The 25,524-nt window shown below is 33.3% G+C and overlaps 1 protein-coding gene across 2 annotated transcripts in view; it reads right to left on the bottom strand.

The window, feature by feature from the left end:
• The window catches only part of LOC105197011, a 255,685-nt gene that overhangs the window by 212,059 nt on the left and 18,102 nt on the right, over positions 1–25,524 (bottom strand). For both annotated transcript variants that reach the window (XM_039447795.1, XM_039447796.1), the window contains exons 2-5: positions 19,619–19,841; positions 16,827–16,992; positions 16,422–16,632; positions 3,501–3,777 (exon numbers count right to left, since the gene is read on the bottom strand). In XM_039447795.1, coding sequence (XP_039303729.1) covers positions 3,501–3,777; positions 16,422–16,632; positions 16,827–16,992; positions 19,619–19,841 — 877 coding nt within the window. The remainder of the gene's footprint in view (positions 1–3,500; positions 3,778–16,421; positions 16,633–16,826; positions 16,993–19,618; positions 19,842–25,524) is intronic.

Below are 25,524 nucleotides of genomic sequence, written 5' to 3'. Positions count from 1 at the left end.
CAATATAAAATCAATATAATTAATTAGTTACATGATAATACTATTATTATATAGAATTTAATTATTGGAACTATATAGACGTTTTATATTTTGATGATAGGTTTTCTAACCTATACAATCTCCAACTTTAATGATTGATATCTCGGTTCGCGAGGCAGAGCGACACTTTTTTCTGCCAGATTCGTTCATTTTGAACGAAAACGCATCGAATGAGCCTAATTTCGAAGGTGAGGTGAGATATTCTGAACAATTACCGTTGATTTTTCTACATTAAATATTAATGTTGCTGTAACGTTAAAGCAACATTGAACAAATTATTATCGATATACGAAATAAGTTTGTGGACAAAAAAATCTTCATCTACATCTTAATGATCAGACAATATTTTTTAAATGCTTTTTCAATGTACAAAAAAAATTTTTTTTTTTAATTTAATTATTGTGTCATATAGACTTGTTTCTAATTGTATTCTTATTTATACAAATGACAGAAAAATTATTCTAAATGCATTTGTAATAATTAGTAAAAAAAACTATATTTTTATATATGTTTATATAAATATTATACTTTAATTATACATGTTTCATCTTTTCTACATATATTCACCTAATCTATCAGTTATATACGTATTAGTGTAAAGTATTCACAGATCATCACGAGGGTTCCAGTTCGCAGTAGTCGCAGAAATCAAGCAACGTCCACCGCAGTCACGACTTGGATGGGTGGCCACTTGGAAATTTTCAAGAGAAAATTCCCGAGATTTTTTTTTGCGGAAAATGTAAAATGCTACAAAAACATAGTTTTGCATTGGAATTATGTGGTGTAACCATATTAATATTTACATTTCAGAGAAATTTTAACATTGATTCAAGGGACATTATACTTTGCTGCGATGTCTCATTAATATTGCGATTAAATATTGCATGAGACGTTGATACAATATTAATGTGCTGTATGGGCTATGATCTACGGTAATTTGTTTTATAAATATGTCCTCACTGTTACTTACAAAAAAGGGCAAAATTATTATATAGCTACAATATTGCAGCAACTTTCACGTTATATAAAACAAGATATTGAAATATATAACTATTATATAGCGAACATATAATTGTGTCGACTGGGTGTATACCCACAATTTAAACTTAAGTAGCTACTAAAAGATTTGCCAGAATCTGAAAAATGCAGGATAGAAACTCTGTGCATAAATGCGGTAGGTCAATTCGCCACCAAAAATCTATAATCTGCTAATCAATCTTCCAGCGTGGAAAAAAATAGCTTTATTATTTTATCTTAAATAACAGCGTGATCGATCAATGCAAATCTTGCTCTAAACTGCAGCTGATATCATTTTTCAATGATGAAAACAAAAGCATGGCAAGTTTAGATAACTATTCAAATGTAAAAAGAAAGCATTTATTCGTTACAATACATCTTTGTGTTCGTCTAATCCAGTAGAGAGATTATTTTTATTTGCCATGTTTATTAGCTCTCCAGCGTGCAGTTCTCTCTCAGATACATCTTTTGAGACATTATTGTCTTTAAAAGGCAATAATAATACACTAAATTAAATAACTTTTAATATGTTACACAATTTCTAAGTTTAATTTTGAAATTAAAACGCAATCAAAACCAAAGTTTCAGTAAGAAAAATAAAGTATATATGAAAACATTATTAACATTAAATAATTTTAAATAAAATTGGAAAAAGTATTTTGTATTTGAAAAAGTATTTATCAAATACTATTTTGTATTTTGTATTAAAATGTTTCTTTTGAAAGTATTTTGTATTTAAATACAATTTTTAATGTATTTTGCCCACCTCTGTCCCTTGTAAAATCAGATAAAAAAAGATATAAATTTAACATTTTTGGCATAAAGTCAATCACTATGAGGTACATTAATGCCTATACTTTAATTTAAAAAAAAAGATTTTTAAATTTGTAAATGCAATTTAAAAAACGGTGTGCGCAAAAATTAATCATTTTTTTTGTCGGTAAAAGAGACATCTTTAGCATCCTCTTAATGATTATATTAATTATTATAAATATTTTAAATATGTTGAAACACTGAGGCAATTTATTTTTCTAGTACTTAGAAACTGATTACAATTAGTCAAAACGTTTTTGTTTTTGTAACCATTTAATTCAGTTAATAAAAATAGTATTAACATTATTTTTTCTGTAAATAAATAAATGAAAAAATTTTAAGTTATTATTTCTCTTGCCATTTTGTACATTAACTATATAAAAAGTATACAAAATAGAATATGGAGTTGAATCCGACCCTATCTTTCTGTATATGTTCTGAAATTTCACTTTGCCACAGGAGGATTAATTATAATGCATTGCATGATATTCTTTTTACGAAAGAACGCAGTTCTTAGTACCGCATCCTTCTAGAGATGGTGTTCCGTAGTAATTATGACATAAATTAAAACTCTAGCAAACAAAAATGGATTCAAAATATTTAAAATGGATAGAAATGGATTCAAAAAATCAAAAATTTGGATTCAACAATAATCACATAAATCCATTTTTATCCAATTAAAATTTAAAAATTTCTTGAATCCAATTTAATCCATGAAGTGAGATTGAAATTACAAGATTTCTATTTTTTTTAATCCAAAAAAGTTATACAGGCTGTATAATCCATTTTAATCAATGAAAATCGATTGAAATAAGCGATTTTTATGTTTTTAATATAAAAAAGGTTTCCGCGGATTATCCAATCCGATTTAATCCGTGACATAGGATTGAAATGACTTAATTGCTGTCTTTTAATCCAAAATACATTCAAATGAATTACAATAGATTATAAATTTTCAATCCATTTACGTTTACGGGAAACAAAAATAAAAAGCCTATGACAGTCACAACGGTTCTTGTTGCCAAATTTTTAACTTTTACAATTTCTAACTCAAACTACACGCTGCATATTTGGATTTGAAACACGTGAAGCCGGAATAATAATATTAATGGTATAAGAAGCATATATAATATCCCTTCTCCCCGGAAAAACTATAAATTATTTTATTGCGAAAAAATAACACTTCAACCAGGGTTCGAATCTAAATCTCATGAATTTCGTGCAGGCGTCCTACTACTTTGATCACCGAGGCATATGATGATATTTTCTCGCAATAACTAATATAAGTTAGATGAACATCGAAACTATTATTGTTTAATATAAATGTATTTATTTGAAAGCATAATGATATAAAAGTATAATATGTTTATCATCGCTACTAAAATTTTGTTGAAATAAATTAACCTATACAAGCTAAAAATTTAGTTATTATATCATTTTAATTGTTTCTGTATAATATACCTTTTTATTAATACAAATTGTTAATTCAATTCAAGCAAAATAGTTCAATTAAAAAATTTTATTTATTCAGCCAAATGAGTCTTTGAAATTTATTTAAGATGAATATTTAAGATGAATTTCATGAATAAGCTGAATTTCCTATTTAATGCGATTAGTAATGCAGTACTTACTTGGTGTATATTGGTTTACGATGATTGATTTTTGCACAAGCTAAAAACGAATCTTCATGCACAGGATGAAAGATGACTAAGTATAAGTGACGATGTGGACCAAGCAGATCCGCCGGCATTAAAGACAGTTCTGAATCTTTGTAGAAAGTTTTATACTTTTCTTGTGTAACAGCAACTTTTACCTTGCCTAAACGTACATCGATATCTCCAATAGATTTTCCAGCGTCAGAATTATTAGGATCGAATACGTTTTGGAGAATATTACAGTCGTTTTTATCTAAACATGTAAACAGTTTAAACGTAACTATAACATCATGCATTATTTCAATAATGCACACACAAAGAAAAACGTTGCTTTATATTTAGTATTGTATTTTTGTTTAACTTATATTTACTTGCAAAACATATAAATTAAATTAGGCCAGAATAACTGAGCGAGAAAGAAGTTAAAAATAATCAAAATCATTTATCTGTACAAATTAAGGAAGCAAAACATTTTAATTTTACAAAGATCTCTTCAGACGCAAATAAAAATAAAACGTAATACATTTTGTAATTAAAGTAATTCATCATGCTACCGACAGTAACATATCGTATCATATCACATTATCGTAGTTTTAATCCTTGACATTAAATCGATTTTTTAAACTTTGTAGGTATTTTTCAAATTATTTATTACGAATTAGAAAGCAGAATTTTAAAATCCAAAATGGGTAAAGTTCCGAAAAGGTAAACCCTCTGATTTTGTTGATTGATATACTACTATATTTTGGTGCACTGATTACGAATATGATAATAAAAATCACCGAGAAGGTCATCTTCAAGATTAAAACTCAAAAAAATTCAAAAAGTATTGGTTTTTTAATATTATTTTGATAAATATTAATTTAGCAAAAAACGTTTTAAATAAAAGTTATAGTTCTTGAAATAATACATTATTCATGTACTATACATTTTTTACATATAATTAAGTTTTCGGAAAAAAGATAATCTGAAAGACACTAGCCCTCTTAACTTAATTTTAACTTATCAACAAGGCACATAATAAAAAGTGATGAAAACAAAAAAATTTATGTCGAATGGTACAATTAATGACCTTGTTTTGTTCCGTAAACAGAGAAAGGTGTGAGATGGACCTCAGTTTGCGTGAAAAGTTGCAAACCCATGTGGAACAGTACAATTACAGACCTCGTTTCGTCCTAAGCAGGGAGAGGGTGAAACAGACCTCGCTTTGCGTGGAAAGTCGCAAACCCATGTGGAACAGTACAATCATGTACAGACCTCATTATTTGGAAAGTAAAGTCCGATTTCTACATAGTTTCCGTACTTGTTTTTGGACCTTACTTTCCGAATAATTCTTGTAGAAGAATTAAACGATTTTATTTAAGAAGAAAACATAAGAATGCTTTAGCGCTATAATACTGACTATGACACGGTCATGGAAATACGGAATTATTACAATACGGGTGGTTACACGGGGTACGGAACTTACACACGGACTAAAATGATAATTGCTACAATGATTACAGACGCGGTCAGAAAGACGGTCAGATATACGCGGGCTTGTATAATATGGCTTCACAAGACAGAGTTCTCGGAATCAGCTACTGTTTACCTCGAATTCAGCCAGGTTAAAAATAGCACATACGCAACGACCGAACAATAGATTCTAGGCCCGGTGCGGTGTGGGCACGGTGGGAGTACGACACGGTGCACGGATCCGTGACTTCGATTTCGCGGCCCGTCGCGAGGCGATTAACAACTGCTATGGTCGTCGAGTGACACTGCCTTGCGTCAAGTGCGCTTGGTAGAAGCATGGAACACCGTACTCCCTTACGCGTAGCAGTATCAAACTTAAATACGGCGAGGAAAGTTTGCCTCCGACCAAGTATGCTTGGTGGAGCCAAAGCTGGAGTTGAGCCCTATGTGAAAGCGGAAGCGGAATCGGAGCGATCTTGGCCAAGTAATTTAGCAGGAACCTAGGAACTGGATTCCGGCTAAATCTATATCGTCTCCTCGGAGAGGTGGTTTAAATCGGAAAATCCTAGCTATGCGGAATCGGCCGGCTTATACACCCGTATCTCGTAATCGCAAATTCATACTGTCGCGCCGTACCAATTCAGACAATGATGCGTCACCTTTCCCGCCACGCGCTGCCTACAAGCTAAGCGCGATGGCGCGGCGTCACCGCACATTGGCTCAAACGTTTTATTTTATAATTTGATAATTATAACGAATATCGCAAAATGGTATAGGACTTTTTTGTAACCTTTCATCTCCTCTATGTTCTCAAAGCAATAGGTTCCGTAATTCCAGGACACCTTGTATACATAGAGGAGACCAGAGCTATTCGTTAGACCTTTTTTTCTTTTGTGTCTCGTGAGTTCTATATTTATTAAAAAAAAACATGAAACGATTTGAAAGGTTGAACTTTCCCCTTCACAATGTCGGTATAGATAGAACATGGAAGTGTACTTGCTTTGAAGTACATATAAAAATGTCGATCAATGCCAAAAATTACGAATAGCCCCAACCCGGGGTCGTAACTAGTCCGGGAATATCCCGAAATTTGTGTTTTAAGTTGAAAGGCTGTAAAAAAACTGTTGTTAAGATGTTTTTTTATTTAGAAAAGGATATAGGTGTAAAAAAACAAATGCAAACGTACACGTTCGCATGTCTTTTTATGCCATCGGTGTGACAGATTTCCTAATCTCACAAGTATCAATCTTTATTGCTTTATAACTTTTTACTTGCTTAAGAGCGACGATTTTATATTCATATTCATGTTCTATCTACTAAAATACACTATATTATCAAATTTGAACTAAATCAGTGAAGAACTTCAGTTTATCTCAATGCTTAACTCTGCGTAGTGTAGACGTTCGTAACGCAATTAACGTAAGGTTACGGTTACCCATAGGCGCTGCAATAAGTATTAACGAATCGCCCCGATGCTTGGTATTACGAATAGCTCCAACATCAACTGTACGCATTATTGCGTATGATTGACAAAAATAAACATCACACAACAAAAAGTAAACACAAAATGATTCAAATACATTCAACTAAACACGATACTACATTCAAAGTTTTCAAAAAAATCTTATTATCTTATTTAAATTTCGAAGAAATGCTGACTATCAAAAATTACTTCGACTGTCACAAAATACATTTTTCAATACTACTACGACATTAATATGACGCCGTTATCAACAAAACTTTGTTAGCAACATCGTTACATTAGGACGTGTTTACAGTGTTTAAAGTAAATTTTTAATATGTACCCATAAAAAGATATTTCTAATTATCGAATTACTCCGTCTAACGATTTGCCCCGGTCTCCTCTATATATATATATATATATATATATATATACAGGGTGTCGGGTAAATACCGCCCCTGATTTCGTGGATTGATAGATCATATAAAACTGAGCAGAAAAGTCCACTTTGCAGTTTACCACTTTGCAGTTTTCGTAATAGTTAACGAGTTATAAATTAATAAAAATAGCGGATTTATTCCCGTCCGCCGCCAAATCCAACCACGCAATCGTGGTTGGCAAGCGCGCGGAGAGTTGTTGTTTTCTAACAACGATGACTGCGTAATATTATTTAATGTTTAATAATATTTTATATGTAGGCGCACAATATTATTTAATGTTAAATAATATTCTAATTAATATACTGTAATGTAAAATTATTTAAATTAAAATTATGTTAAATAGTATTTTCAAAATATTAATGTAAATATGTACTTTCTTAAAATAAAATAAAATTAACGTACAAAATAGTACGTAAATACGTAATACGTAAAATTATGTACAATATTATACTTTTTTACGATTACGATTTGAATGGATAACCGTTTAAAAATTTCCGAAAAAATTCTTAAGAAAGATTCTCGATCTTTTTTTACTTTAAAAAACGTTTTTATTTTATTTAATGTTAAGAAAACGTTAAACGGTTTTTTACAGTATTAAAATAAATATTTTTTTCAAAAAAGTTGTTAAGTCAGCAAAAGCAACACGTCGCGAACAGACGTAGAAAATTTTAAAAATAAGATGAACACTTTTAAAATGTCCAAATGTAAACATACTTTTTATTTGCGACAAAAGACGCATGAAACGACCTGCGCGGTAATGGCGCGCTTCCCGATTAACATCCAAATCCGAATATTCTACCCTGTGAGCATTATTGAGAAGAAGAGTTGTAACAAACCGCCTTCCGACCCCCCCCCCCCCGGATCGCCTAACCGTCCGAGCCGTCCGGCCGAACATCCGCCGGACGGCAATTATCGGCGCATAGCGCCTAATAAATTAACCGACAACGGAGCGAACAAGCGATTGCCCCCGCGCTCGCATCTCCGCGCGCACGCGCTCTCGTTCCCGCGCCGTCCGCAGCCACGCTCTATACGCGTGGCCCGAAACGGAAGACCCGAGATCGAGTGGCGGGGATGCTGCCGTCGAACCGCTCCGCCGTAACACGTCGCACATCCCCTCGCCACGATTCTCGGGTATATAAGGCGACGTTCGCCGGAGGCGAGCACCTTGTCCGCTTCTGGCCGGCCCTCCGAATAGAAGCTTTCCCAGGTTGCTACCGAAATCAAGCGCCTCGGTCTCCGCTAAGACACTTGGCTGGCAACCGACTCCGTTTCCGACTCCGATTCCGCTTCCCGACTCGCCGCAACAGGCTCAAGTGAAACTTGGGCCCTGTCAAGCCACTTGACGAAAAGCGCTCCTTTCCGCCTCCTGAGACCGACGCTACCTTGCGTAAGGGGGTACGGTGCACCGTGCCTCCACCAAGCGCACTTGGCGTGAGGTAGTGTCTTCCGGCGATCGCTGTAGCGGTCTTAAGGCGATGCTGGACTGACGGTGAAACTCACTCGACGTCGGTATTTCAGATTATTGCAGATTTTTCTTCTACGAACTCGGGTCGCGCGTGAGGCAAAGAGTAAGGGGAATAGGCTAGCGCTCTTTGTCAAACGCACTTATCTTTCCTTGTTTTTTTTTACTTCAGCGCCTCTAATGCAGGATTTCTGAACTACCATGAACGCAATTTATGCTTTTTGCATCAATATATGTGAAAATTACATAAACAAATTTTATTCAGGCCTTTCTCTTATACTAGAACTTCTAGGATCATTCTGCAAGCGTCGTATTGTTCTTTCATTTTTTTTACTCGCCGTAAACTACTTATTTTATACATACCAAGTCTAAAACTTTTATATGGGGCACATGTTGTCACGAGTCGGCTGCAAATGCAGATAATTAAACTATAATTTTTTAATCAACTTTCGTTTTTCGTATTGAATTATAGTTTCCGGCAAATATTTTTGTCACTACTTTAATCGTGTAAAAGGATTTTGAGATCAATAAAGCCAATTAAGAGAAAAGCCGGAATAAAAATAAGCACATATATATATGTTGTCCAGCATCGCCTTAACCGCCTCGCGACCGGCCACGCGCAGAACCGACTCCGACCACACGGATCCGTGTACACGCACCGGCATAAATGGTGTCTCTCCGCGCTGACGCTCGGCTGCCGCACACACGCGAGCTACGCGAAGCGCGCACGTACGTGTTTCTTGGCAGTGCGGCGGAGGTTGGGGTGCCGGCAGAAAGTAGTGGGGAGCGTTTCAATACCGCATCTTCCTTGCTTGACGTTGGATCGAAAAAGAAGACACGGAATCGAAGCGTTCGAGAAACTGACAGAAATGGTATCCCTCGCGCCTATACGGCCGGTATACGGGATACCGCGGTTCGCCGCGCGCTGTTGTAATTTTTAATTGCATAAAGAAATTTACTCGGATACGAGTATTTGTTTGAAAAATAATGTAAATAGAATTATGATTTTTAATAATAAATTAAAATTATGTCATCGCGGCAATACAGCACTTACACGAAGAAAAAAATTTTCTTCATCTAAGCAAATTATGTCTGTTTAAAATCATAAATTTTTCCAAGATTTTATATTGTTGCTTATATATGAAACAATGAATTGTTGAGTTGACATTTAATTTTTTTCTGTACAGTAATAAATTAAAATTATGTCATTACGGCAATATATTTTAGCTTCAATTTGTGGGACTATTACTTTAGATAGAGACATAATTTTAATTAATTAAAAAATGTAAATCTCTTTAATTACTTATTAAAATAATCTGTATTAGAAAATAATTTTAATTTGATTAATTTATAGCTATGTTAACATTATTGGGCAAGCCAGTTTACTTTGTAATTGGCGTAAAACAATATTCCGAGAGAACACCCGAATGAACGTCTAATTTTTCTTTAATTTCGTACAGTAATTTGTAACGTCAAAATATGAAGAAGTCTGTCACTTCTCCGAATGCCCCACATCCTTGACGAGAGCCGAGAGAGAAAGCATGATACCATCTCTCGCAACGCGGCGTCGGGCCTTGTCATATTCTAACGCTTCTATAAGCGTCCCTATTTGGTATGGAAGTTTTATTGGCCCTGAAAAGGGCCGATCGTGGTTCAAGAGCGGCATATTTTAATAATCGGTCCAGTATGCAGACCGGTCAATCACTTGATTGAGTCGATTAGGTATCGAATCAATCAAGTTTGCAAGGAAGTCTGGGTGGAACCAAAGTTCTTCCTAGATTTCTCTCGCGTGATTAACTAACGCTGCTACCGTCCACTCCCTTCTTGGTTCCCATCGTCGAACCATTTGGGCCCAAACATTTTCGATTAAATTTAGATTTGGTGAACTAACAGGCCAGTTCACTAATTGTATCTCCGGATGATTCCGAAACTACGTTTGTGTTTCATGCGAAGTGTGGACTGCGGAATTATCTTGCACTAGTCGTATAACCGGCATGTCCTCTACGGAATATACTGCGCGTACTAAAGGAAGAAGAACTTCTTCCAGTATGCGAATATAGTCCTGAGAGTTCATGCGTGTGGGAGTTTTCACCAGTTCGCCGACAGTAATGCCGGAAATCCAGCTCCACATTGCGCATGAAATCCTTCCACTTCTGTAGAGGGGCACAACGTGATTTGGATGCAACCGTTGATCTCTTAGTCGGCATACATGAGATTGGCGGTCAGCAGACGATACAAAGACCTTTTCATCGGTCCAGATCGTCGCCTCCCACTCCTCACGGCTCGTCACACTGTTCTCCAAAGCGAACGCGATTCGCTGCTCCCGATGAACAGGAATCAGCGGAATTTTGTAGGCTAGACGGTAACAGCGATACCCAGCTTCGTTAAGACGACGCCAGACGGTCCTCTCAGATATATCCACGTCAACTGCGTTGCTGAACTCCCAAACGCTACCGAACGGTCGATCAGCAGCCGCAGCGACGATCGCCTCTACTTCGTCGGCACCGATTTTTACGGGGACGATGATCACTCAAAGTGTCATCGCCGCCTTTTGCGAAACGTCGTATCTATCGTCGGACAGATTTTTTCAGAACACGGAATATCAGCAGCAATTTCTGTTACTGATTTTCCGCCCTGAGCTTATCCGACGATGCGACCTCGCTTCTGGCAGGACAAGTTTTGAGGCATTTTACTCGCGAATACACCGCACTGTGCAAGAACACCACGGAAAATGAACTGCAGAAAACATATTTCGCGATATCTCTTGCTAGTCTTTTGTTAGATGCGTTATTATCTTTAGACGTACGAGCGAAAAAGATAGAAAGAAAACAAAATACGTCCTCCCGGGGCCTGACGCCGCGTCGCGAGAGATGGTATCATGCTTTCTCTCTCGGCTCTCGTCAAGCGAGAAGGATGTGGGGCATTTGGAGAAGTTACAGATTTCTTCACATTTTGACGTTACAAATTACTGTACGAAATTAAAAAAAAATTAGACGTTCATTCGGGTCCTCTCTCGGAGTATTGTTTTACGCCAATTACAAAGTAAACTGGCTTGCCCGATAATGTTAACATATCTATAAATTAATCAAATTAAAATTATTTTCTAATACAGATTATTTCAATAAGTAATTAAAGAGATTTACATTCATTAATTAATTAAAATTATGTCTCTATGTAAAGTAATAGTCCCACAAATTGAAGCTAAAATATATTGCCGTAATGACATAATTTTAATTTATTACTGTACAGAAAAAAATTAAATGTCAACTCAACAATTCATTGTTTCATATATAAGCAACAATATAAAATCTTCTTGGAAAAATTTATGATCTTAAACAGACATAATTTGCTTAGATGAAGAAAATTTTTTCCTTCGTATAAGTGCTGTATTGCCGCGATGACATAATTTTAATTTGTTATTAAAAATCGTAATTCTATTTACATTATTTTTCAAACGAATATTCGTATCCGAGTAAATTTCTTTATACAATTAAAAATTACAACAGCGCGCGACGAACGGCGGTATCCCGTATACCAGCCGTATAGGCGTAAGGGATACCATTTCTGTCAGTTTCTCGAGCGCCGCGATTCCGTATCTTTTCTCTCGATCCAGCGTCGAGCGAGGAAGATACGGTATCGAAACGCCCCCCACTACTTTCTGCCGGCATCCCGACCTCCGCCGCGCTGCCATGAAACACGTACGTGCGCGCCTCGCGTAGCTCGCGTGTGTGCGGCAGCCGAGCGTCAGCGCGGAGAGACACCATTTATGCCGGTGCGTGCACGTATACGCGCTCCGCCTTACCGCACCACGCACCGCGTCTCGCGACAGTTTCACGGCCACAATAGCAAGGCCGCCTGGTTTCCAGGAAAATAACGCAATGACGTTCCGCTCAACTGTGTCTCGCGTAGCAGGTGCTCTGTGTACAAATCTTGTAAATAGCTTCTCGTATTTTTGTCTGCGAAGTTCCTTGTTACGTCCGTCCGCGCGTTTTAGTTATTAGTTCAAGTTCCGCGATCGATTTCCGTCCGACCGCGTCTCTGTCATTTTTTGTGACCACGCCGCTGGTATTATTGCGTACCACCGATTGTATGGGCACAAGACATATGCTAGTCTCGCCGCACCTCGTCTGTTATCAATAAACGCTTTTATTCTTCACCAACCAAAAACGAAGTCTAATTCCCTCAGGCGACCTTTCGCGCCCGTTTCCGCACCGCAAACCGTCCGTGCGCGAAGTACGGTCATTGCAGAGTTCTTTAAAAGTTCTTTTTAAAGATTTCATTAAATTTTTCTTGAAAATAATATCAATAAGTTAACTTTGTACAGTGCGGTGCAACGATTCAAAGGGTCATAGTAGATGGCTGACTTACCAACACCACAATCTAGCATACATTGTATGTTAGACTGTGGCGTCGGTAAGTCAGCCATCTACTATGACCCTTCGAATCATTGCACCGCAGTGTACATGATATCTTTCAAAAGACCTCTTTAAGAGAACTTTTTTAAGATCTCATTAATTTCTCTTCAAAATGACATCAATAAATTATCTTTTTCAAGATGTCTTTCAAAAAACTTCTTTGAGAAAACTTTTTTAAAGATCTCATTAAGTTCTCTTAAAAATGATATACCTTTTCGCAAAACAGAACCTCTCACAAAACCTAACTTAACTTGATCACATATGTAGTGATTATTATTAGAGCATAAAAGGAATTACAGAGTTAATATTTTATTGTGGAGTCAAGAAATTGGCAAAATAGAAAAAAGGATACAAATAAGTTTTAAGTATATTAAATATATAGTTTAAAAATCAAATTAAACATATATTTAAAAAAATTATAAACGAAATATAGTGTTCGGGTAGTACTCACGACGCAGTTCCTTCCTATTCAAATCAGCCTTACTTTAAATATAACTTTTTATTAAAGATAATACAAGTACGATTAGTTCAGTGTTAGCGTATTAGGTATTTGCTATTCCGAAATCGTAGGTTCGAATCCCGCCGGCGCCAATGCGTTTTTAAAAATTGTAAAATAATGCGTAATTGTAATTAGTGAAATAGGAATCTTATATGCAATACAGAATTAAGCTATAAAAATAATAAAATTGTTAAAAGACTAAAAAAAAAATTTATTTTTATTGCACGCTATTTGCTAAAAAAGGAAATTTTTTTAGCATTAAGAGGATTATCTTAAATCTAGCCTTCCATGCTTATTCGATATTCCTTTACATTTTAGAGTATCTTCTCGAAGCCGTATATAAGAGACAAATTTTTCAGAATCAAGATGGTACCACTAAAAAACAGAAGTTTAAAAAACAGAACTTTGTTTTCAGTGTAAATATTTTTAATACTAACATTTTCTTGACATTTAGAAGAAGTCAAAATACAGTGCTTCTTTAGATCACATTTATAAAAAGTCAGATTGCAGTGCTCCTTTAGATGACATTTATAAGAAGTCAGATTGCCGTTTTCTTTTAGATGTCATATATATGATGTCTTTTTTTCCTCTAAAATCGACGCATTGGATAACATAATGATATTACTATGTTATCATTCTGATGGTGTTAGAAGACGTCCACCTCTCAAAAATGAATACTTTAACAACTCTTTTTGATAACATATTGGGTATGGACGTTCAAAAATTGGCCATTAATGGATGTTCAAAATCGAACATACGATGGACGTCCATTTCATGTCTATGGATATAAAATGGACCTAAAACGGATGTCCATAGGATGTCCTCTGCTATCTGGGTGATGTATTATTTCAAGAGCTATAACTTTTATTGGAAATATTTTTTTGCCAAATTAATATTTATCAAAATAATATTAAAAAAACCAATATTTTTTTACTTCTTTTGAGCTTGAAGATGACCTTGACGGTGATTTTTATTATCCTATTCGTAATCAGCGCAACAAAATAGAATAAAAATTGGCAACAAAATCAGAGGGTTTACCTTTTCGGAAATCTATCCTAAAATTTTATGATATTTTGCAGAATCTTTTTAAAAGTATTGCATGTAAAATGTGAAATATTAAAACTTTTTAAAAACTTTCCGCAACAAACGATGCTGTATAAGAAATAACTTTATATACATATATACATATATAATATTATAAGAAATAAATTAATAATACTGGTAATCCAAACTATTTTTCTGTGCAATGCTTCTTAAATCAGTGACACTAAAAGCAGAAGCACAATTAAAAGTTATGATAATAAACGTTGATATGTGTTGTATGCTAATCAATGTTTTATAAACGTACAGATAATAAGCACACTTTCTTAATTTTTATTTTATCTCAGCAAATCTATCATAAATATTAAAATAACAGTCATCTAATAATTTGATGTTATCGTTTTTTAACCGATTCTTTTACTCTTTTATGTAAACTATTGTATTGTTAACATGATTCTCTTACAATAGTTTAGCTCGACATCAAGTATTTTACAATTATTCCAATCACAAAAGTGATTGAATTCTAATATACATATTACCAGGTGTACAAGTATAAAATGCGGATTTGAGACAACAGATAGTGCACTAATACAGTGTGTAGTATAAAGATTTGACGTATATGCCATTTTATTGTGCCATCAACAAAAGTCAACGCGCACAAATGATAAATTAAAAGTGTTTGAATAGTATTGTTTTGCTTTGTTCAATATGTCGAAATTTGTGCCAAATAAAGAACATTCGCAAATAGTGTTAATTTTTTGTTTTTATTTGAAGAAAATTGCTGCTGAATCATACCGTTACTTTGAGAAGCTTATGATGAACATGCTCTATCGCAAGATATGTGTGAACGATGGTTTCGGTGTTTCAAAAGTGGTGATTTCGATGTTACAGACAAGAAACACGAAAAACCACCAAAAAGATACGAAGATGTAGAATTACAAGTATTGTTGGACGAAAACGATTCACAAATACAAAAACAACTCGCAAAGCAATTGAGCGTTAGTCAACAAGCTGTTTTCAATTGCCTAGGAGAAATGGGAAAGATTCAGAAGGTCGGCAGATGGATACCACATGAGTTGAGCGACAGGCAGATGAAGAGGCGCAAAAACACATGTGAAATTTTACTCGAACGATACAAAAGAAAGTCGTTTTTGCATCGTATTGTTACTGAGGATGAAAAGTGAATATATTTTGAAAATTCCAAGCGCAAAAAATTATGAGTAAACCCAGGCGCATCATCCACACTAACAAGATGCAAGCAAGAGCAAATCGTTTTGGCAGGATGACGATGCTCTGTGTTTGGTGGAACTAGAAGGGTGTGGTCTATTATGAGCTGTTAAAGCCTGGTGAAACGGTTAATACCAAACGCTACCAACAACAACTGATCGAGTTGAACCGTTCACTACTCGAAAAACGACCAGAATATCGAAAAAGGCAACACAAGATTATTTTTCTCCATGACAATGCTCCATTACATACGGCAAAACCGGTTTGCAACACGTTGGAAGCACTCAGCTGAAAAGTGCTAGCCCATGCAGCTTACTCACCAGACTTGGTTCCTTCCGATTACCACTTGTTTGCATCGATGGGTCACGCACTTGCTGAGCAGCGCTTTGGTTCGTACGAAGATGTGAAAAAATGGCTCAATAAATGCTTCGCGACAAAAGGGAAAGATTTTTACTGGCGTGGTATCCACAAATTACCCAAAAGATAGGAAAAATGTGTAACTAGCAATGGAGCATACTTTGAATAGATTACTTTTTATTATTCTTCTGAATTTAACATGTTTTTTTTTTGGAAAAAAAATCCGCATTTTATACTTGTATACTTGGTACAGAGACTGTTATTTTTCTGGCACTAAAAATTTACAGCAAACTATACTCGTAATCTGTTTCTTAGGTCTAATTATCAAGAATTATTTGAAAAATCAAACAATTGCGTTTCTTTAAATATTTATTTAATTCAAATATTCCGTTGCATCTTCTTTGAGTTTAAGAAAATTTGTTAATTTTGAAGAAACATTTTTCTCTGTGTCATAATATGCGTTATTAAGAGTTTACAAAACAAACAATAAGAATTATCAAAATTAAAAGGTATGACATCTTATAATTATGGATACTAACCTTTGCCAGTTTTTAAAATATCAGTAACATATATTTTCCAACGATGTTCAGTGTAATTTAGCGATTGTAGTTTCTGTTTGTGAACGTGATGTAAATTCGTGTAGATAATCGTATCCGTGTAATCGGTTCCTAACCATCGAAATATTACTGTTCCAGCAATAGGACCGTAAAAACGGGCTTGAGCAAATTTCTCAAGATTTTTTTCAAAAACCTAAAATAAAAAAATATTTGTTATTGATAATAGCACAATTATCTATTAATTGAAGTTATAAAATTAATAACTAACTAGTCAACTCACAATTAGAACAATTGTATGTATATAATAACTTTAATTTATTATTTTTACATTTATAATTTTTTTTATTTCTGAACACAATTTTTTATACATATATGTTGCTAAATTACCGTAATAGAAGCACATATCGTTCTTGATGAATAGTTATCTTTTAATACCAAACTCCTTCCCCACAAGCCCATTTCTCCAGTTAAAGATAAACCCGCGACTTCTATCGAACCTGTTTGATTTGTTGGCAATTCAAGTGGCCCGACTCTTTCCGTCAAATCAATGATACTGTACATAAAATGAAACATCACAGTAACAAAAATAATAATTATTATAAGATTTAAGATTCGTGAAATTGTTAATATAACAGAAAATAAGGCGGCAAATACGAGTCGAGCATGATGAACGCTGCGCAATGAGTATTATAGTAATCTCAATGTATAGTATTATTTAAAATCACATAAATTTAATAACGTTTCAGGTCCTGCTTCAATTTGAGCCATCTTCAGCATAACATTATCTTCAATACAAGGCGAACAATAGCAGCCATTAAGTTGTAAATTTGCTCGACATTTGGCCTAATATTCATTTTTATTTGTTGTTGACATAAACAAGCTGGTTTATTTGTTTTTTCTTTTAAGATTATAAATGATAGAAAGAAGCCCGAGACTTGAAAATTTGAAAAACTTGGAGCCATTTCAACCAAATTTAGATTAACCTAATCAAACGATTAGTCCATTAACCAATCGCATTTGTCTATTATATGAAATGACAAATGCGAATAGTCAATTTTAATGGACTAATCGATCGATTAGATTAATCAGAGTTTGATTAAAGTGACTCTTAGTTTTTTTGGTGACAAAAAAATGGGCCAAATTTTAGGTAAATCCATGCATTGAGGGAGCATTTCGACTCTTCTTATTCGGCTAGAGCCTTTAGTTGAACTACTAAATTTCTTGATTAAAATAATTTAATTATTTAGTAGAAACAATAAATTTCTTTAACGAAATTAATAATTTAATTGTTTATTGAAAACAATACATTTCTTTATCGAAATAATTTAACTGTTTGTTTAAAACAATAAATTTCTTTATTAAAATAATATTAAATAAAGGATGGACTTTTTCATAAAAAAACAAGTCTTTATTATAATAAATTCTGCAACGGCTCTGTACAACGTCACGTATAATAAAACAATTGCAGCGTTACAAAAAGTCAGCGACACGTGCGAAAACAGAATAAATATCGCGAGCACCTCACAAAAGACGTATCACAATATAGATCACCAATCGTTCGATCATTATTATATATAGATGAGACAGAGCATAGTTTGTTTGTACACTACTCGAGTAAAGCACGGATCAACGCTTGAGCAAGCAAATGTACAGTGCGCGTCAATAATTCGCTGGGTCATGGTAGGTAGCTTGACTTACCGACACTGAGTTGATAACGATAAACGCCCGTGCGTCCGCGTTTATTCGAAAGAGACATGAATAATAAATATTTGGCACGGAGAATATACGTTACTGATTCTCTTAGTTATCCTCTTCTTTCTTCTTAGTCTAATTTAGGTTAAATATTTTTATTTTTTATGTTAAAATGTCTACATGTTAAGCTGCATAATAAAATAAATAGTAAAATTAAAATTTAACACACGACTTTGATACTTTGTTTTCAATTTTAAATTTAATTTATTTAGTTTAATGTAATTGTGTTTTTTTCTATTGGGTATAAACAATAATGTATTCATATAATTACATACGTAAAATTGTTAACGCTGAAATGCACGTAGAATAACCTCTGTTATGTTATATTTACACCGCTTGTAGATCTATCCGTATAAATTTGATTCAGTTTTATGTTATTTTTGCACAGACAGAGATATACATAACAACAAAGATAAATGTGAATGAAGAGGTGGAAAAAGTAAAAGAATAAGTTATTTATTAAAATTAAAAATATATTAGTTTTTTAATATATTTTTATTTTAATTAAATTTTGCGTTCTTGATGAATGTTCTACCGTTAAATAACTTGGTGATTTTGAAAAGAACCGTTTGAAATAATACTGGCACCAGCTAATAGTCGGTCCAGTATCCTTCCCGTGCAACCACTTGCTGCAATCGCCTTTCTACCGAATCGTTTAAATGTGCAAAATATTGAGGCTTATGCCTCAAATTTTCCGAGTTCTTGGCATGTGCAACCAGTTGTTCTTTAGTTCTCTCATGTCTCATGGATAACTAAGAAAATCAGTAACATATATTCTTCGTGCCAAATATTTATTATTTATGTCCCTTCCAAATAAACGCACACGCGGGGGCGTACATCGTTATCGACTCAGTGTCGGTAAGTCAAGCTATCTACTATAACCCAGCAAATTATTGACGCGCACTGTACATCAAATAATTTGTTTATTTCAACTAACTATTATTATAAGGTGAATTAATTGTAAATATTTCAAACATATTTTATAACATTTACGCAAAAAAATGTTTTTTCCTTGAGTATTATTTAATTTAATTAAAAAAGTATTATTTCAAACAATCGTGTTTTTTTCCAAACAATATAGTTTAATACAACTAAACTAAATTATTTGGTATTCAACAAAATAATGTTTTAGCTTAAATGATATCGTTTTTGTAAAATAAATGTAAAACAAATAAAAATACTGAATGTAAAGAAACTTTTCTCTCTCTATAAAACACATCATAAATAGAGTCGTAAGACGCCTTAAAGGCGTCTTATTGACATCTTTTTGATAAGTATTTTGATATTTTGTAAAATTTGATATTTTGTAAAATATCTTATGAAATTTAAGGCGTCATAAAGTTGTCTGGATCACGATTCTTGTTAATTAAAACTTGACAATAAAGTAATTATTATAAAACGGTGTTTTAATTGCATATGTATATTACCTTTGTCCAATATGTTGTTCGTCGCATCTGCCATCGATGATTGTATAATCGACTGGAAACTGAGAGACTGACCACAACCATTGTTGATCTGGATATTGCAAGGTTGGCTTCAAAGAATATCGTAATCGTATCGAAGATTCTGTAGCTTTTTCAAATCGAATTTCTCCGTGAAGACCGCCAGAAGATATATATGCAGCAAGTCTAAGCGAGCTCGTGACAGTTGCTGAACAAATTATCTTTTTTAATTTAATATTTTTACAATGCAAACAAATCCTAATATAACTGACAAGGAAAACCCTTGACAATCTCACCGATTTTAATAAAATTTTATGGGTGTATAGTATTCACTCACACTTTTGCTGTAGTAAAGCCGTTTGTTGCACAACTTAGGCATTTTCGAGAAAATGACGATTAAATACTTCCAGCATCTATAGTACCGGTACAAAAGGATAATTGTTAAATTAGCGATGTAGTGTATGTCGTTAAGACGTCGCGTCGATTGGTACGCTTAGGGTCCCGGGTTCAATCCTCGCGGGAAACTTTTTTTATTTAAATCTTATATTTTTAAATTATTATATATAATTTTTAAACCGTTTTTAATTATTTAATATAAAATGTTATTTTAAAAAGTCAAGGAATTAAAAAATGCTCTTCTATTACTAATTAAATTAAAATTTGCCATGAATACAAAAAATATGGAACATAAGAATTAAAAGCCTAAGCCTAAAAAATAACAATAATAAATATATTTGCAATAAAAATTTACAATGACTATTTTATTAGTTTACAGTTTTTAGGGTGGTACTTATCGTAACAAAACCGTTTTACTCAGAGACCGTTGTACGTATAACGATTTATACACATTTATTTTGACGTTCTTAAAACAGTTATTGTAATATTTTATTGCAAATATATATTTTTGTCTTCATGACAAATTTTAATTTAATTAGTAATAATAGAAGAGCAATTTTAAATTTCTCGACTTTTTTAAATAACATTTTATATTAAATAATTAAAAACAATTTAAAAATTATACATAACAATTAAAAAATATAAGATAAAAAATAATCGCATCCGCAGGGATCGAACCTGGGATCCCAAGTCAACGTCCTATAGCCCTACACAACGTTGCTTGCTCGAGAATCGTTTTTCTATAACGGTACTATAAAATATTGGAAATATTTAATCGTCATTTTCTCGAGAAACCGTTCGTTGCCTAAGCTGTGCAACAAACGGCTTTACTGCAGTAAAGGTGAGAGTGAATACTACCCACCCATAAAATTTTATTAAAATCGGTGAGATCATTGTCAAGGGTTTCCCTTGTGAAAAGTATATCAACACATATAAATAACAAAAATGGCCAATACATTAATATTTTTAATCAGTTTATTCAACATTTGTTGAAAAAAATTTATTGTTTTCTTTGATAAATTTCTTTAATATCTTGTGGAGATCTTGATACTCGCCGCGGCCATATTGAAGAAGTGATGTTATAAGCAAAAAACCAAATATTAAAGTTTCCGCCATAGCATAAATAAAGAAAATTTGGATAAAACAGTATAACAAGATTACTTTGAAACACTTGTAAAAATGGACTTTAACTATTCATTTTTCTCTTAACAGTCAGTAAATAGTCATAAAAAGCATGTAAAGTGAAGCCTATTTAGGCAGAAAAACACACAATAAAGCTAAAGTTTTCACCGTGATATTTGCAAATAAAAAGAACTGGGATAAAGCAGAATAACGAGATTGCTTTAAAACACTTGTAAAAATGGATTTTGACTATTCTTTTTTTATATCGTTTTTAAGGAAGGCGGCATCACTATCATATACTCCCATGGATTGATCAACTTTAAGTTTTACTTTTTAATATGAATGAAATTTAAATCGTCCGAAGCCCCTCTAAAGAGGCCCTAAGGAGCAGACTAGAGTAATTGATAATACGCTAAAAGACGAAGATGAGAGTGTAATAGAGGACTCTGAATAAGCAGAAAGGGAAAGAAAGATGATGAGAGAGGCGGGAGAGGCAAGAATGCAAGGAATAAATATAATTATTTAAGGTAGGAATTAAGATTGAACAAAGATTGAAAGTTTACCGAGGACGACAGAGAGTTATTTGATGAGAGAAGTTGCTGCAGTAAATCAGGATCAAGACACATAACGATAGGTTAGCGGGCTAACCAAGTTTGATACACATATGTAACTCCGTGACGCATCTAAATGTACTTAATATATTAAACAAGGATAAAATATTAGGGTCAGTCAAATGAAAACGAGACAGACTGTATAATGAGCATGGCACGAACGTTACATGGTAACCGTTTTCTGTGTGTTTATGGACGTGACCTCTATTGGGAATTAGGGGAGAACGGCGTGAATGTTCACCGCTGTGTCACTTGTTTGCTAGACGTGCTCGAAGTGAAGTCAGCGCGTCGTGTGTGCGTTCGACATCACAATGGAGGTCGGGAAAGAAGAACAACGAGGTGTAGTGCGGTTTTTGACTGCAAAAGGGGTGTCAGAAAGTGCAATTCATACCCAAATGTCTGCTGTGTATAGCGACCACAGTATGTCACGTGTGGAATAAACAATTTTCTCGAATTCATTAATGTATGTAAATCTTCTATGTATGTTTATACACACACACACACACGCGCACGCACGCACGCACGCACACACAAAAACACACACACACACACACACTCACGCACGTACAAGTTTTGTAAGGAATAAGATATTATAAAATGTTATAGGATATTATAAAATATAGGATATTAAAGAATATTATAGGATATTGTATAATATTATAGAAAATATAGTTTGTATAAAATTTTATAACTTTCAAATCTCGTCATAAAAACATTATGAAAAATGTATCATAAAATAATAAATGCATATCATTGATTATCATTAAAAAGAATTGACACATTGTACAAATTTTTATGTTTTACATTAAATTTGTATAGAATATTATAGGATATTCTAAAAAGTATAGCTTTTACAAAATTTTATAGCTTTCAAAGTTGTTATGAAAATATATTATGAGAAATGTATCATAAATTATTACATGCATAATATTTAATTGTTTATCATTGAAAAAATTGATTTATTGTATAAATTTTCATATTTTACTTTATTAAGTTTGTATAAAATATTATAGGATACTATAAAATATTGTAGAATACACATTATAAGATATTATAAGAACTGCAGCTTTTATAGAACTTTATAATTTTTGAAGGTTGTTATAAAAATATATTATAAAAAATGTATCATAAAATAATAAAAACGTAATATTATTGTTTATGATTATAGAAGACTCATTGATCCATTGTATAAATTTTCATGTTTAACGTTATTGAGTTCTTATAGAGTATTATAGGAAATTCAGTTTTTGTAGAATATGGCTATAGAATATATAGAATTACAGCTTTCAAAGTTTGTTTTGAAAATATATTTTGAGAAATGTATTATAAAATAGTAACAAATGTATAACATTATTGCTTATGATTGAAAAACATCAAAGGGATTTTCAAATTTCTTTACGTAACATTATTAAAAAGAATCGTAACATAAAATATTATTAAATTAGATAGAAATTCTATGTACTGCGACATTGGTAAATGATTCGTCATATTAAGATAACATTGATATTCTTTCCATTTCTATAAGATCCGTTCATTTTCTATCTATCATTTTAAGCAGGGTTCTCCATAGTACTTAATTATTTTTTAACATTATTCTTAGTGTTGTGTTAAGTAGTTATGTTCTATTTGTGCTAACATTTGTCTACTAATAAACAGTAGTTATACGTATTTTGTGCTTAACTTTCTGTGCTCACTCATATCCGCTCCCACGCATGTGAATCAATAAGCGCTTTCCTGGTGAAAGTGTTGGAAAGATTCAAATATAGATTTGTTTATATGTATGTAAAAGTTAATTCTACATCTCTGCACATAAACTGCATTAACGCCGATGTCCTGCCTTTGGACAAACACTTCAAAAAACCATCGAAGAAAAGTATCGCAACTATAATGCAGGCGACTGTACTATAAATAAAATGAGTATAATGCATAATAAAACCGAAACTAGATCATAAAAAATAAGTAATGTATTAATTATAAATGAAAACTGGATTGAAAAAATTGATGTACTGCATAATGGAAAAAATCCCAAAAAAATAAAATGTTCCATAACTGTTTCTTCGTTCAGAAGTGTAAAAAAAATGTAGTCAGATAAAATTTTATGAAATGTTAATCAGGAGTAACTTATATTATTCATATTTTTTTGTCTTTATCATAAAAATTTAAACATGGAGGCTAAATAAAATTATATATTAAATTAACAAATTTCAGAAATTTATAAGTTTATAAAATTAAAATACTAACTTAATAACTGTTACGTTCTGAGTAGTAATAATTCTTTTCTTTTGAACAGATACACCGTTGTTCGACAAAAAGATACGCATAAGCTTCGTTACCGGACAGGAAGTCGATAGGCACAGATACGCAGCCCTTTCCACTGCGTAATATTTCGCGCCCGCACCACAATAAATCACTTTAAAAACTGTTATTTTCCGCAGTTCAATAATAAATCACCCACGCTCTTTACCGAGAAGCCTACTGTCAAAAAGAAATTATGAGGCTCCTTAAGTAGACGGCGCTTTTTGATGCCTGACACGTATGTGGTCGGAAAAGCGTTAGAGACAAAGAGCTTATTAAACAGAAACTCGTGGAAGAGCGCGTAGGCGTTACAATAAATAAAATCGGTGCGCACGGCCCTAAGAATCATCGGCCAAAACAGGTATAAATATGCAGCCCTTCCTAAGTAGAAAGACCATTCTTTCTTTCCATTTCATCATTTCTAATCCGTCGCATAGTCCGTGGCATCTTGTATGCTCGAGTTTGTGACGCTCGGATCTGTACATATATTCATCCTATCCATTCAAGTCTATCAGTTCGTCGGTACTCACTCTCTTCCTGCACTGAGTTTGTCAATTCGTCGAGACTCAGCTCAAACCAAATCACTTTCCTTCTCTGAGTCTATCTGTTAGTCTGCACTCAACTATATCCATTCAAGTCCGTTAATCCATTATTCAGTCAGTCACCCAGTGCCGGTTAAGTTCGCATTTTTACTTTTCCCCGAATGTTCCACACCTGAGTGTCACGAGGCTAGACATCTACTACAAGCGTACCTCCTCACGATAGGCAGTCAACAATCCATTGGGCACTACCATATTTGTAAAAAGTTAGAAGTCCGGGATTCGTTTGAGAGTTCCGCGCTACACGAAAAATAGTAAGTCACCGTTCATTCTTTCCTTCTTTCTTTCTCACCCCCCTCTATTAACTAAAAATCAATTACTAAGGAATAATCACGATAATTAATATCCCGTCTCTTGCCGATATATCGAATTAATTATAATCTGGTCAAATGTTTGAACATATCTTATAATTTTACATACGCATATTTATATACATTTGTAACAATTGTTTAATAATCTACAAGTTATAACTATTTGATTAATATTGTAATAATCGAATAATATTATTTAAAGTATATGTTTCGATTATGAACTGTCAAATATGTAACATTTGCGAATCATTCCTTTTTTTTATTTACTTACAATTCAATGAGAAAAATTAACGTTAAACCAATACATCCCTAGTAAGAAATAAATACGGCAAATCGAATTCTCAAATGTGAAATTTCCTTTTCTCTTTTTATTATATATTAATAATTATTCCATTATGTACAATAGTATAATATATGTTTAATAATATATATTAAATTATTTTTTTTACAAACACAATTAATTGTTAAAATTTATTTCATTTCTTCCTCAAATTAACCCGTCTCGTTGAATAACTCTCCTCCTAGTAAAAGATGGTCACTCACGTGAGGTCTGATCA

The sequence above is a fragment of the Solenopsis invicta genome, chromosome 4, assembly GCF_016802725.1.
Source record: "Solenopsis invicta isolate M01_SB chromosome 4, UNIL_Sinv_3.0, whole genome shotgun sequence".
Classification (NCBI taxonomy): Eukaryota; Metazoa; Arthropoda; class Insecta; order Hymenoptera; family Formicidae; genus Solenopsis; species Solenopsis invicta.
The sequence above is the reverse complement of the archived record's forward strand: the minus strand, read 5'-3'. Positions and strand labels throughout refer to the sequence as shown.